This window comes from Ursus maritimus, unplaced genomic scaffold (assembly GCF_017311325.1).
Source record: "Ursus maritimus isolate PB19 unplaced genomic scaffold, ASM1731132v1 scaffold_30, whole genome shotgun sequence".
Taxonomy (NCBI): Eukaryota; Metazoa; Chordata; class Mammalia; order Carnivora; family Ursidae; genus Ursus; species Ursus maritimus.
The window spans coordinates 28,142,174-28,156,947 of NW_024425564.1; the positions used below are offsets into that span (position 1 = coordinate 28,142,174).

At 40.1% G+C, this 14,774-nt stretch overlaps 1 protein-coding gene across 1 annotated transcript in view; it reads right to left on the reverse strand.

The window, feature by feature from the left end:
* Window positions 1-3,977: 3,977 nt before the first annotated feature.
* The window catches only part of LOC121106085 (kinesin-like protein KIF13A), a 78,914-nt gene continuing 68,117 nt past the window's right edge, over window positions 3,978-14,774 (reverse strand). Inside the window, exon 3 of the mRNA XM_040645088.1 lies at window positions 3,978-5,807. Within this exon, the coding sequence (XP_040501022.1) occupies window positions 5,666-5,807 (142 nt within the window). The 3' untranslated portion in view covers window positions 3,978-5,665. The remainder of the gene's footprint in view (window positions 5,808-14,774) is intronic.

Below are 14,774 nucleotides of genomic sequence, written 5' to 3' on the forward strand. Positions count from 1 at the left end.
AGAACTTTCCTGCACAATCATTGGGTAGGAATAGTGCTAACTCAACTAAATATTCAAAATGACAGCCCCTCCCTTCTCCTAATCAGTACTCCTACCTTAGAACATTTCTTAGTAAAATGTGCCAAATCCTTACACAGAATAGAAACAGTACATATTGCAGGTAGGTGACTATCATTATTTACCATCATCACATAATTAGGTAAAATGTCAACAATTAGACAAATTTTCAACAACTGCCAGAACCAACTACACAAAAAAGTAATCCTTAAAACAAAAATCAATGACAAGAGAATCCATGCTGCTGGTGAGGTTTGTAAGATTTAATGGGCACTTTGGGGTTAGGCCAGAAATAAGCACCTGAATAATGGACCAGCCAGATAATCGGATCTTTCTTCAGAATGGAATCAGGGCAGACAGTGTTCTCTGACTTAATCTCTAGCAAAGTGGCTCTGTTTATCAGTGAAGGGGAGTAAAAATTTAGCTGGACTCCAACTTTTTTTTTCTACTAAACTGGTGAGTGTCCTTCTGCTCCAGCTGATCTCTCTTTCCTTCTTTCCTTTCCTCATTCATCCAACAGTCATTCTGTGGCTGCCATGTGTTATGGGTACTATCCAAGGGACGTCATAATTTTAGTAATGTCTATAGTTTTGCCTTTTCCAGAATGTCATATAGTTGAAATCATACAGTATGTAGCCTTTTTAGATTGGCTTCTGTCACTTAGCAATATGCATTTAAAGTTCCTTCATGTTTTTTCCATGGTTTGATAATTCATACAGCATTCCATTGTATGGATATACCACAGTTCATTTATCCATCTACTTACTGAAGAACATCTTGGTTGCTTTCAGTTTTGGGCAATTATAAAGGAAGCTGCTGAAAATATTCACATATAGGTTTTGTATGGACAAAAATGTTCAACTCATTTGGGTAAAAACCTAGAAGTATTATTACACAGCTATATGATAAGAATATGTTTAGCATTGTAAGAAACTTCCAGGCTCCCTTCCAAAGTGGCTATACCACTTTTCATTCTCACAAGCAATGAATGACAGTTCCTGGTGCTCCACATCCTCACCAGCTTTGGTATTGTCAGATGTCCAGATTTTAGGTGCTCTAAGAGGTATGCAGTGGCATCTTGTTGTTTTAATGTGAAATTCCCTAATGACATATGATGTTAACCATTTTTCGTGTGTGTGTTTGCCATGTGTGTACCTTCTTTGGTGAGATGTCTGTTCAGGTCTTTTGCCTATCTTTTAATTGGGTAGTTCATTTTCTTACTGTTGAATTTTATGAGTTTTTTTGTATATGTTGGATAAGAGTCCTTTATCAGATGTGTTTTGCAAATATTTTCTCCCAGTCTGTGGCTTTCTTTTCATTCTCTTCACAGTACCTTTGCAGAAGTTTGTACTTTTAGTGAATTCTACTGATCAATTTTATTTTTACAGGTTACACTTTTGATGTTGCAACTAGAAGGTCATAAACAATGCCAAGATCTCTTAGATTTCTCCCACGCTATCTTCTAGAAGTTTTACAGTTTTGCATTTTATATTTAGCTCTATAATCCACATTGAGTTAATTCTTATGAAGGGTATAGTGTCTATACCTAAATTCATTTCTGTGCATGCTAATGTCCAGTTGCCCCAGCAAAATTTGTCTCTTCTGTATTTCATTTTGGTATTTCTGCTAACCTATCTTCTAGTCATTTAATTCTCTCTTCGGCTGGATCTAGTCTGCTGCTAAACCCTAACACTAATTTGTTAATCTTGATTTTGGGATTGTCAGGGTGAGAATTTCTACTGGGTTATTTTTCAAATCTGTTTTATCACTTTCTATAATTTCTAGTCCTCCCCAAAATTTTAATGTCTTGTCTTTTATCACTTTAAATATAATAAACATAGTTAAAGTTCATGCTTAACAATTTGAACATCTGAAGCATCTGTGGGTCTATTTCTACTTTTTGTTATTTTTGCTGTTTTCTGTTCATGTTGCCTCATCTTGTAATGCAACTCTTTAACTTTGATTGTGTGCCAGACATTGTATTTTTAAAATGGTCTATGGCTGGATGCCTGGGTGGCTCAGCCGGTTAAGTGGCCACCTTCGGCTCAGGTCATGATCCCAGGGTCCTGGGATGGAGCCCCGAGTCAGGCTCCTTGCTCAGTGGGGAATCTGCTTCTCCCTCTCCCCCTGATGTACTCTCTCACTATCTCTTTCTCTGTGTCAAATAAATAAATAAAATCTTAAAATAAAATAGAATAAAATAAAATAAAATAAAATAAAATAAAATAGTCTGTGAAATCTTTAGAGACTTGGGATTACATTTGCTTCTGCCAGGTGCCTATGGGAACCTCCATTCTAGGGTCACTTTGATCCAATTTTAGTGCTTGAGATTTCCTGGATCACACAAAGAACTTATAACCACACGGTAATCCATGTGAAGGCAGGTTTACTTCTGTTTCATCTTTATACCCCACCCAAGGCTGTGTCTCAATCTATTCTGCCAACCCAAAGTATAAAGAGTTTATCAAGGATTCCACCTCTGCTAAACTCTAAACTCCAACATTTTTGTCCTCCTAGGCCCCAGATCCCATGAGGCTGTCAGAAACACTGCTCTGCCTTTAAGCTGCTCTAGCTGAATGGCATACACTCAAAAACGAGGCTCACCTCTCTAAATTTCCACCATCTCTTAGATCTTGATTTGGTAATTCTTTACTAACTTGGAATTTCTCCAGTGCCTTCAGGCATAGGTCTTTAATACTAGTTCAAGTTCTAGCTGTCCTCAGACCTGCAGAAGTCAGAATGAGACCCTTCATCCTATGACTTCCACAAATATTTTGCCTCTTGTGGCCTTTAACACAATTGGTTTTATACTAAATTGTGCATACGTTCTCTACCACCCCTATTAGAATGCTAGGATCAGGTCTCATTCATGTAGCATTTTGTCCCTTGCCCAGAACAATTATTTGTTAAATTGAATCAACCAGTCTTTGATGATTTTGCTAATTATTCATGTCAAAATCTCACTTTTATTTTTTTCTGTTTTTAAAAAGCATTTTTTTCTTTCCAAATTTTTATTTAAATTCTAGTTAATTAACATATAGTGTAACATTGTTTCCAGCAGAATTTAATAATTCATCACTTCCATATAACACCCAGTGCTCATTATAAGAAGTGCCCTCCTTAATGTCCATCACCCACTTATCCCATCCCCCACCCACCTCCCTCCATCAACGCTCAGGCTTGTTCTCTATCACTGAGTCTCTTATGGTTTGCTTCCCTCTCTCTTTTTTTCCCCCTTCCCATATGTTCATCTGTTTTATTTCCTAATTTCCACATATGAGTGACATCACATGGTATTTGTCTTTCTCGGACTTATTTTGCTTGGCATAATACTCTCTATCTCCATCCACATCATTGCAAATGGTAAGATTTCATTTTTTTGATGGCTGAGTAATATTCCATTTTGTATATCCACATCTTCTTTATCCATTCGTCAGTCAGTGGACACTTGGGCTCTTTCCATAGTTTGGCTATTGTTGGTAATGCTGTTATAAACATCAGAGTGCATATATCCCTTTGAATCTGTATTTTTGTATCCTTTGGGTAAATACCCAGTAGTGCAATGGTTGCAGGATAGTTCTATTTCTAACATTTTGAGGAATGTCCATCTGTTCTCCAGAGTGGCCGCACCAGTCTGCACTCCCACCAACAATGCAAAAGGGTTCCCCTTTCTCCGAATCCTCATCAACATCTGTTGTTTCCTGTGTTGTTAATTAGCCATTCTGACAGGTGTGAGGTAGTATCTCATCATGGTTTCGATTTGTATTTCCCTGATGCTGAGTGATGTTGAGCATCTTTTCATGTGTCTGTTGGACATCTGTATGTCTTCTTTGGAAAAATGTCTATTCCTGTCTTCTGTCCATTTTCTAACTGGATTATTAGTTTTTTGGGTGTTGAGTTTGGTAAGTTCTTTATAGATTTTGGATACTTAACCTTCTTTCAGATATGTCATTTGCAAAAAATCACTTTTTCAAATCAATTTCATTTATGTAATCATCATTAAAAACACTTTTCCCTTTCCATCTTTGCTATCAATGCTTACAGTTTCTGCAAGAAAAGACCTTATTTATTTTAATGTCTTTTTTCAAAATATGACTCTATTGTGTCACTTATTTCAAGATGATCTTTATACTTCTCAGATGTGCCTTACAACACACACACACACACACATTTAAATGTGGTGATTTCACATTGATTTTATTTTGAAAATTTCATGATACTTCTTAGGAACTATCAATAAAACACTTAGGGAAACCACTAAGCTCTATATACTGAATAGAAAGTAACCCAGAAAATCTTTGTGTATAAAGAAATTAGTGATTTTTGAAAAATAGATTTTTATGCCCCTTTTTAATTTCAGTGCTTCTTCTTCACTAAGGAGCCATATGTCAAATTGCTTAGGATTTCACTGCCTTTTTTTGTGGGGAAAGAATGAAATGTATCACAAGGTCGACAGTCTGTTCTGAAACCTCTAGGACCAACTGCAAGGGAAGAAAGAGCTACTTAGGGGAACTCATATCTTTCTGAGCAGCAGAGATACTTTTTTGGTTGCAACTTTTCAGGACTATGTCCACATCAGCCAGTGCTCAGGGAGAATCTTCTAATTCCTCAGGGTTGGCCACATGCCAGTGCTTACATTTCTATAATATCATATATTTCCTCTTTCTTAAACGATCTCATACTATTTGTTCAATATGTACCCTCCTTGCTGGAATTGAAACTCTTAATGCCAAGGACAATTTCTATATTGCCTGCAGTAAACATAAAGGATAACATTCAGCATTTTGGTGGGTTTCCACTTCTAAAAGCTAAGTTAGATTTTCCTTTACAGCCTGAGCGGCAAGTAAGCCAAATCTACTCTAGATTCCTTACCCTCCCCAGCATGTCTTACGTTCTGATCATGTAATGGGGGTTGGGGGTGATTCACCTGCCATGATTCCATCTCAGAAACCAAAGTTATAACCAGCATTATTGGTCAGGGACTGGTTGAATTTCTCCTTCCTTTTGGTACTAAGTGTCCCTTTGATACCCAATAAAATACTCCCTGGAACAAAATCAGCCTTCAATTATTCAGGAGTTGATCACTCAGATCCCCTCCTTCTCATATTCTTTCTCCCCACCTACTCTCTGACTTAGGGGTTACTCCCTGGTAAACATGCCATTGAAGGCCGGCCAGAGTAAGAACAACTCCGGTCAGTGGACTTTGTGAGGGGCTAGACGCTCCGATGGAGCACACAGAGTTGGTGGACGGCTACAACACTATCTGAAAGTCTGGAGAACTGTCCTGATACCATCACCTCTTCTTGGTAGTTCATCTGTCTAGTCAACAATCATTCCATGATGTTACCAGTTTTGTCTCTCCATTTTCTGGGTGGTGATACTCTATCGTCCCAGCTTCTCCCCTTACTCAATGTGTAAAATAAGACACACCATTTCACTCTCTGAGCCTCACGTCATCATCAATAAAACAGAAACAGTAAGCTGACAGGTGTGCTCTGAGGACCAGAGCATTAATTCCAAGAATGCAATAATGTATGAAAGTGTTTTGCAAATGTAGAGGAGCATTCTAATTTCATGTCATTACTGACATAAATTGTTTTTTCATGGTTTAAGTTTTAATTAGAACGCCGGTTTTTCTTCTCAATGGGAGAGGTGTTCCACATGGGTTATTGTGATGCATGAAGTCCTCAATATTTGCACACTTAGTATGCATGCCAAATTCCACATCACTGCTTACCTTGGGAGGTTTCCTTATGATGGAAACAAAAATTCAGCAGCAGAAGTAGAAAGGGTTGTCAGCACAGCAGCCACATCAGAGGGAAGCAATGAAAGAGAAAAAAACATAAGGGAAACTCAGCATCTTGATAACATGATCTGAAAGGTACTCTATTTTACAAAGATGAGAAGCCAAATTCGCTTTACTGCCCAAAGTGATAAACTACTATATTTGTTTAATGGGGCACCTGGGTGGCTCAGTTGGTTAGGTGTCCAACTCTTGGTTTGAGCTCAGGTCATGATTTCCGGGTCATAGGATCAAGCCCCACAATGGGCTCTCTGCTTGGCGGGGAGTCTGCTTGAGATTCTCCCTCTCCCTCTACCCATCTGCTCCCTCTCTCGCTCTCAAATGAATAAATAAATCTTTAAGATAAATAATAAAAGCCATGGTCTCAACAATTTTTACATATTTCAACACTGAAGAGAAATTTAAGCGCAAGTTACAGCCTTCTCCCACCACCAGCCACACATGCACTTTTTTAAACTGTTATTTTTGCATGTTAATTTCTCAAAAATGACTGAAATTACCACCTGGAGAAAACTCTGAAAAGCAAACAGTTTTCAAAGTAACAAACCAGTAGGTGGACTCACACTACAAATGTTTTCCATGTATACAAAATTAAAAAGCTGAACTATGATTTTTGTGCAGTGCGATCCTATGACAGTTTGTAGCTTTCCCGATGTGGTTGTTTTTAATCAACCTCCGGTTTCATCCATTCATAAAATGTGAAATTATTGTGAAGTAGAAATGAGGGAATTTTTCCCGTGGCTTTATTCCATCTTCACAAGGAATAAAATCTGGAGGATAACAAAACGGATTTTCCAGGGCAGAGGGCATGGAAATCAAAAGGTACAGGCAAAAATAGCACAGTGACCTTTCTCCAGCATTGGGCCCAACACTCTGCACAGAGCTCTGAGGGCCCTAGATAAAACCCGGAGCTCAGCAACAAGGGAAGAATGTCCATGGATTCCAAAATCAGGTAGACAACTCTACAGTTTTAAATGTACGGAAAGAAAACCATGACATTCCCATAATGATGAAGCTAAAAAATCATCTTTTTGACATTCTGTGATTGAGTTTGAAAGGATCCCTTAGGTCATTACCTCAAACAGGCACAATGGGAATGTGGGTTTTTAATCTTCAGGTTTTAGAGGGGAACCCGATCTAGAAAAACTGGTATCTCTGGCTGCCATCAAGTAAGTCTCAACATTCTGTCTACCCTTTCAAACAGGATAAACATTTATGAATGTTATAAGAAGAATGCACGAGTGCTTTTAATTCTAATTCTAAGAAAGCAATGGGATCTTTGCTCGGTGCATAAACTTTCGAGGTTTCTGCCAAGAAATTTTCCTTAAGTGGAACACTGCTCTGGAAGGCATCTGTTCTGAGCAGGTACAACCATAATGAAAACATCATGCACAGTACTTTTGACTAAACCTTCTCTTATTTTACTTGCTTTGCTTTTGAAAAGCCATTTAAATCACTGCTTTATTTAACAAAGGACAGACAAGTCACTGGGGTTATAATAAGGCAATCATACAAAACAGCATGGACCAAGTTAATAAAACAAACATTCCACATTAAGGCTACGAAGAGCCGAGCAACCTAAAGGGGGTAGAGAGGACTAACAGGAATCCCAGGGATCTCTCCAGAGTTTTCGTGTGCTTCCTTTATGCCACACTGTACAGGAAGCAGCAGCAGCAGCAGCAGCAAAGAACAGGTGCTAGTTTGTAACCAGTAGCATATTTACTTCCTGAGCTGCCCAACAATGAAGCTATCCTATCTTCACTGACGTTCCAATGTGGTCTTCCCTAGTCTTCCTAGGAAACCAATCTTATTTCAACCTTATAAACATTTTTAAAAATATATCCCTTTCACTTAAAAAGACATAATTGGGGATGGCACATAATATGCACATAATATGGGGATGGCAATATGGTTCTGCTACCTTTTTCTGTGTTTCTCAGGATTGTTTAAGAATAAATGGAGGGGCGCCTGGATGGCTCAGTTAAGCGTCCGACTCTTGTCTCCATGTCAGGTCACGATCTCAGGGTCGTGAGATTGAGCCCCCGTCAGACTCTGCACTGGGCATGGAACCTGCTTAAGATTCTCTCTCTCCCTCTCCCTCTGTCCTTCCTCCCCTCTTCTCCCTCTCTTTAAAAAAAGAAGAAAAGAAAAGAAAAGAAAAGAAAAAAGAAAAGAAGAGAAAAGAAAAGAAAAAAAGAATGGAGACTGGGGAGCATGGGGAAAAGGGAAGTCACTAAATGGACCTGCTGCTATCCAAATTCACTCATCATTTAGTTTAGAACAAAGATCTTTACTAAAGAAGGAAAAGTAAGCCACTTAGCGTACTACAACTATACCTTGTTAATTGGTAAACCTTTCCTGAGATGTGAATTAAGAGTCAAGCAACTAAGTCATCCTAATTTAGAACTATGATTTACTACCCCAAACCCCAGAGGCTACGTGACATTCTCTGGTAGTTGTGAAGAAAAATTTTTCCAATATGAGTAATACTTATACTATAACTAAATATAGTATGCTATCCCTTGGAAAAAAAACTAGTATGCTATTACAATGTAAAGATAAAAGTTTTCATACACATATATGAAAAAGGACGAATAATATAAACCATCTATCAGAAACATAACCAATATTAATATTTTCTAAAATTAAGGTCTTCATTGATTGTATCAGTAAAGTCGTATCGACAGAGAGTTTCCCCTCTCAGTAAGGTCCAGCCTACTACAGATACCGGCACGGTTCAGAAAGAGGCAAAATCCTTGGCCAAGAAAACATTCCATCAACCACAAAGAACATCCCTTCAAAAAGACCTCGCTGACCCACAGGCACAGGCTTGGCTGCTGACTCATCAGAAAGTGGAGCATTCCATGGACACTCAGGGAAAGGTCTGTGCGCCAACCACTACTCTCCACTGCCCACCTTCTCATTCATCTTCAAAAAAAGTCCTTGATTACGTGATTCCTCTGTAAATTATAATGAGATTTTTTGAGTGTGTATTCCAAAGAAATACACTGAACACAATATGTCATTTCAGAAGCCAATAAGGATATGTTTCTAGATCCCAGGATTTGGAGAAAAAAATAAGGAGGTGCGTGCCAGGCTGGCACTCAATATTCCCTCAATAAATGTTAGCCATTCTGTTTATGGTCTCTGTGTGCCAGATCACCTGAGGATCATATTCAAACCTTAAAGAGTGAAATAAAATAGAATGAGGGGGGTGGACTAGAATGTCTCCAATCTCTTCCTACTCAGGAACTGTTTCATAGTAATACATAATGTTAGAAAGCCTGATGGGAATTATTTGAACCATTTCATAATTTTGTATGGTCTATGAAGAAGGAAGTAATTTTTAAATCAAATGTACTATTTTCAAGAAGTGTATCATTTCAAATTTTTTCCTAACATTTATTATATGTGAAAATAAATTTTGACTTCTCCCCACTTTCCCCAAAAAGAAAGAGAGAGAGAGAGAGAAAGAAAGAAAGAAAGAAAGAAAGAAAGAAAGAAAGAAAGAAAGAAAGAAAGAAAAGAAGAGAGAGAGAAAAGGAGAGAGAGAGAAAAGGAGAGAGGAGGTGCAGTTATACGTGGACAGTAGCTCTATTTTGCAAAATACCGAAGCTGCCTTTCTCTCTCAGGATAAGCAAGTCAATGGATCTCTTCAAGGTCACCCACACCAGGTATATTCACCACACAACCCTGTCATTTCCATGCCTTGATGCCATTTCTGTCTCCCCGGTTTGCCTGATCAAATTTCCCCACTCCCCAAGACATGGCTCAAAGCTCAATTCAACTATGTCAATTCCTCAAGCATTGTTTGAGACCACCTTGGCCTTTACCACCACTAACAGGATACCCCAGGATCTCTACGGTCAACAAAGCAGCTTAGCACTTCCTGGCACACATCAAGTCCTGTAGCCTTCAGGAATTTTGTCTATCTTTGAATCTCATGTATCCTTAAAATTTAAACTCCCTGAAAGCAGAGGTCATGCTGCATGCTACTTCCGTTACCTCCGCCCCCAATCCCACATACTCATGCAGAACTCAAGGATTACAAGAACTCAGGACTAACGTTTTTTACATTAGTGAGCTAAACATAACCCAGATGTGAAGATTTTCTTCGAGTACCACCACAATCCCAAAATTGGGGGGCTCAACTGCTTGCATTTAATAGTAGTGAGGACTTCAGAGATCGTTAGAAAATGTTGACGGTTTCCAATGGCTTATTAAAAATAGCTATTTCCCTAGACCAGAATTTCATATAGAGAAGTTCAATCAGATGTTAACAAAGGTCAAACCCTCAAAAGCTTCAGAGGTCAACTAAGTTCAGAAAGGCAGTTTGATAAGACTAGGAGATACATGGATACAGGACCGTAAAGATAAGGTGGATCTATACTGGGCCAGCTCTTGAAATGAGGTGTTGGTCCTTAATTTAGTAGGTAGTCCAGATATGGGAAGTTTAACAAACAAGTGAAATAGAGCAGTATAACTCGCATATTACCACAATACCCCTACATAGCTGTAGTTCGTTCCTCATGCCTCATGCTGGAAGATTTATGGGACAAGGTGTCTTCTGCCCATTATTCACACCCTATCAACTATAGTTAGCTACTCAGAGATTAGATGGCCAAAGACCCCAATGTGCATGAGCCCTAACACGAGTCAATGCTTCCGGAGACATGACGGATCAAGGTCTTCTTCTGAAACAGGAATTTCCCTTTCACGTGTTAACTACTTTATTGACTGAACATTGGAAATTGCCACAACCTCTCTCTGAAAGACACACAGCTAAATGACATCTGACTCCTGGAGATGAGTCCAAGGACATATATTTCACGAAGTCCCTGATCACCCCCCTTCCACTCTCACATGGAGAACAAAACAGAGTTGCCTCAGTTGTCCCAGTACTCTGTTAACCAGCAAGTATTGATTGAGGACTGACTCCTATGCTGCAAAGTATAGGTGCTTTGAGGGATACTCAGGGGAAAGAGGCATGCTCTCGGATCTCAAGAAGGTTTACCCCTTGTGAGAGAGACAGATACATACGTGCATAACTGACTCTAAGTGGACTGTAATTAAGTGTCACGGCACAGATAGGAACAAAGCTCTATTCGGTTAACAAATATTTAACACCCACTGTGTGCTACTTTGTTATAGAACAAAAATAAAGCAGATATGTTGTCTTTCAAACAATAAATGGAAATTATATACACATATTACAACACAATATGATGGGCACAGCCACCACCCCAAAAAGCACAAGGTCAGCTGAAAAAGACGGGAAGGTTCTCAGAAGAGAAAACCCCTAAGAATAACTGAGAAGGCTAAAGACAGCCACCAGCCTGACAAGGCGAAATGGTGGCATCCCAGAGGGGGAACTGTAGGTGCAGAAAGCATCAGAGCACATGGCCCACTTGAAGACCAGAGAACCGTTGGATTGTTCTGTTGCCAGGCTGAGCAGTTTGGCCACACACAGAGACGCTGGGACACAGGATGCCACAGGATTGGGGTTTTGTCAAATAGGTGGGCATAAAGGTTCCTGTGCAACCAGGATTTCCTGACTGCAGTTTGAAGAGAAGTTTATATGCCTGAGTACCAACAAGTTAATATATCCATACATTTAAAACATATAAGAAGCACGTCTATGAATTATAAAAGCAGAAGGGGCTATATACGCATTTTGAAGAGCCTTTGAAACCTATCACAAGAAGAATGTAAATGTCAAAAACATTAAATTCCATGACAAAGCCTGGTTGGAAAGCTTTAAAAATGAGTTAGTGGATTATAAAGCTCACAGGAAGCTACAGCAACACTTTCGGAACACACAAAGAAACCGATCCATTCAAGGGAAGTGTTACCAATCAGAGCAGACTTTTAACACCAATATATCTGGTTAGCTTTGGAAGAGCATGTCTTCTAGAATCTATTGGGTTTAAGATATATGTTTAATATCATTTTTCAGTTGTGTTTCTCTTAATCCCCTATTCCTATAAGACTTCGATTGTTCCACCTATGCATTTTGCTAGCTATGGTGCTTTTCAAGACCACAAATCCTGGCCGTTGGTGAGACGCTGCTATGACTCAGTGGGACGACCCAATAGGGCCCAGGTTGAGTGGGGAAGGATATAAAGTCAAGAGGAGGATGACAGGGAGAACACAGAGAGGTGAGAAACCCGTGGTCTGGGTAAAGTTAAAGAGCAAAGATACTGGAGGGGTGAGAAGAGAAGATGTGACAGTCAAAGAGCGAGATGTAGTGTATCAGGGGTAGAGTGTATCAGGGTGTTAAACTCTGACCGGGTCATGGCAGCACACCTGTGAAATGGAATGGCCCTCATTGGGGAGCCTGGCTGGCTCGGTCGATAGAGCATGTGACTCTTGATCTTGGGATTGTGAGTTCAAGCCATATGGTTCATGGTATCGATTAGAGCCCTGTCTGTGCCAAGGTCATAAATATATAGGAGAATCTCAAAGGAGAAATGACTTTTATGTGCAGCAAAGGAATGGCATAGCAGAGTGGTGTTAGAAGGTGTTAGAAGGCTGCAAACTACCACTTCCCTCGGGAAGGCAGGAAACTGAGCACCCCCAGATTAGGCTATGAATCAAGCCACAAAAAGCATAGGTAGATGCGTTGGGAGCAAATCTTAGGCAAGGAACAACTGAAACAGAGTCGGAGAGCACAGGTTATGTTCAGGGAGTAGCAGGTAGGCCGAGGTAATGGAGAGCAATAAAGGAGAAATAAGACACAATGACCCAAGTGCACAGAGCACTGGGGGCCATGCTGACGTTGGCTTTTTTTCCAGAAGCAACTGCCACGGATGGTTTGTGCAATGAGACTAACACGGCCAGATGTGTTTTAGGAGGGGGTGATGGAGGCCACATCAGAGAGGTCAGCAGAGAGATACATACTGACGACTCTCTGAGGGGCACCAACCACAGTGCAAGCTGGTACCACTGCAAAGGCAAGAGAAACAGTAGAAGGGAAAGGAGGGAACAAAAGACATTTTGAAGGAGGACCCTGTAAGACCCGCTGACTGGCACGCCCCACCCGCCCAGCCTCCCCACCATGACTGCAAGGATGGAGCCCACTGCTGGGTGCTGGGCACTGCCTGCACACAGTACTTCCGTCTCAGACCTTAAGGCTGACCTGAGGAGAAGAAAGGAAGCTAAAACGGCTTTAATAAGTATCTTAATGTTTAATACGTTGTGAGTTAAAAATTTTAATTCCAAATGCATTTGTAATAAAATCCCAATAATCCGAATATTCCTTTAGAGAAGACTGCTTCTTTTAAAAAAGTATCAGTCCTCTTAACCTGCTTTCATTTGCCATAAAACTCAAAAAGAAAAACAATTTTGTACTTGAATGGAAAGACTTGTGGTTTGATTTTTTTCTTCTTGGTATATTTGCACTACATCCTTATGGAATGACTACATGGAATTTTTCTTTCTTTTAAGTTTTATTTTTAAGTAATCTCTACAACCAAGACAGGGCTCAAACTTACAACCCTGAGATCAAGAGTCACACGCTCTACCAACTGAGCCAGCCCCGAGCCCCTGGAATTCCTATAAGTAAAACAGGATTGTGGTAAAGGGTCAGGACTGGGAGCCAGACAACTCCAGCTCTGCCACCATCTGTCTATGCTGACGTTGGGCAAGTTTATTCAAACCCTTTGAGTCTCAGTTTCTGTGTCTATAAAATGGGTATAGAAGAGCACTCCCTCAGGACTAATGAAGGATGATATGCAGCCGCAAGGCTAACATTACCCACCATTAGCACACAGTCATCGCTCAATAAATGTTAGATGCTAGCGCTGTTGTTACAATGAACAGCCCTCCAGGATGATACGTGCAAAATGCCAACATAGCTCAAACTCCATTTCATCTAGCAAAAAAGTTACTGAGAGCTGAAGAATGAGCGCACTTTTTTTTTTTTTTTTGGGGGGTGACAGAAAAAATTCATGATGTTAAAAATAACACTCTTCAGACAGGGAGAGCAGAAGGTTGATAACTGTTAGAACACAACTAATAGGGGCGCCTGGGTGGCTGAGTCGTTAAGCGTCTGCCGTCAGCTCAGGGCGTGATCCCGGCGTTGTGGGATTGAGCCCTGTATCAGGCTCCTCCTCTGGGAGCCTGCTTCTTCCTCTCCCACTCCCCCTGCTTGTGTTCCCTCTCTCGCGGGCTGTCTCTATCTCTGTCGAATAAATAAATAAAATCTTAAAAAAAAAAAAAAAGAACACAACTAATGGATACATGGATGTTGTTACTCTTTTTAAAAAGTTCAAAATGTTTTCAGTGTTCAGAAATGCGTTTTAGAGAAAAAAGAATCCTTAAGCATTAAATCGAATACAACATGTACTGAGTCCGAGACGTCTCTGCTGGGGAGAGAATGACTGGGAGCGTTGGCAGCAGTGAGGACCAGCGCTACCAGCTCCAGGCCGGAGGGGACCCCAGGCTCTGCAAGGCGCCCTGCCGTTCTGTTTACTTCGGTGATGACAGACCCCAAGGGATGCATACTACCAATGCCACAGTGATTTGTGCCTATGACGTCACTTCTAAAACAGGACTGTATCCCTTAAGGAAAAAAAAAGTTTTGTTTTTTAAAAAAAAGGATGTATAATAAAGGAAGGGAAAGAATGGGAAAAAAATAATAAAACCTTGGAAATAATTAGATAACCATGTGTAAAGCTGCACACTTTCATAAGAACTAAACTATATTAATTTTTCTAGACCGAATCAAGAGCAGGTGTGTAAGCGCAAACACTGGAGTGCACTTCATCAAGCTGATCACACCCGACGCCTGTCCCGGGACTGCTGCCCTGAACTACAGGGTGAATACAACTCCCGTGACCGCTGGTAAAGTGGTCACAGGAATAATGAGGTGAATTTTTAAGAGCATCTTTATTTAAAAAATGACCTCGTATTT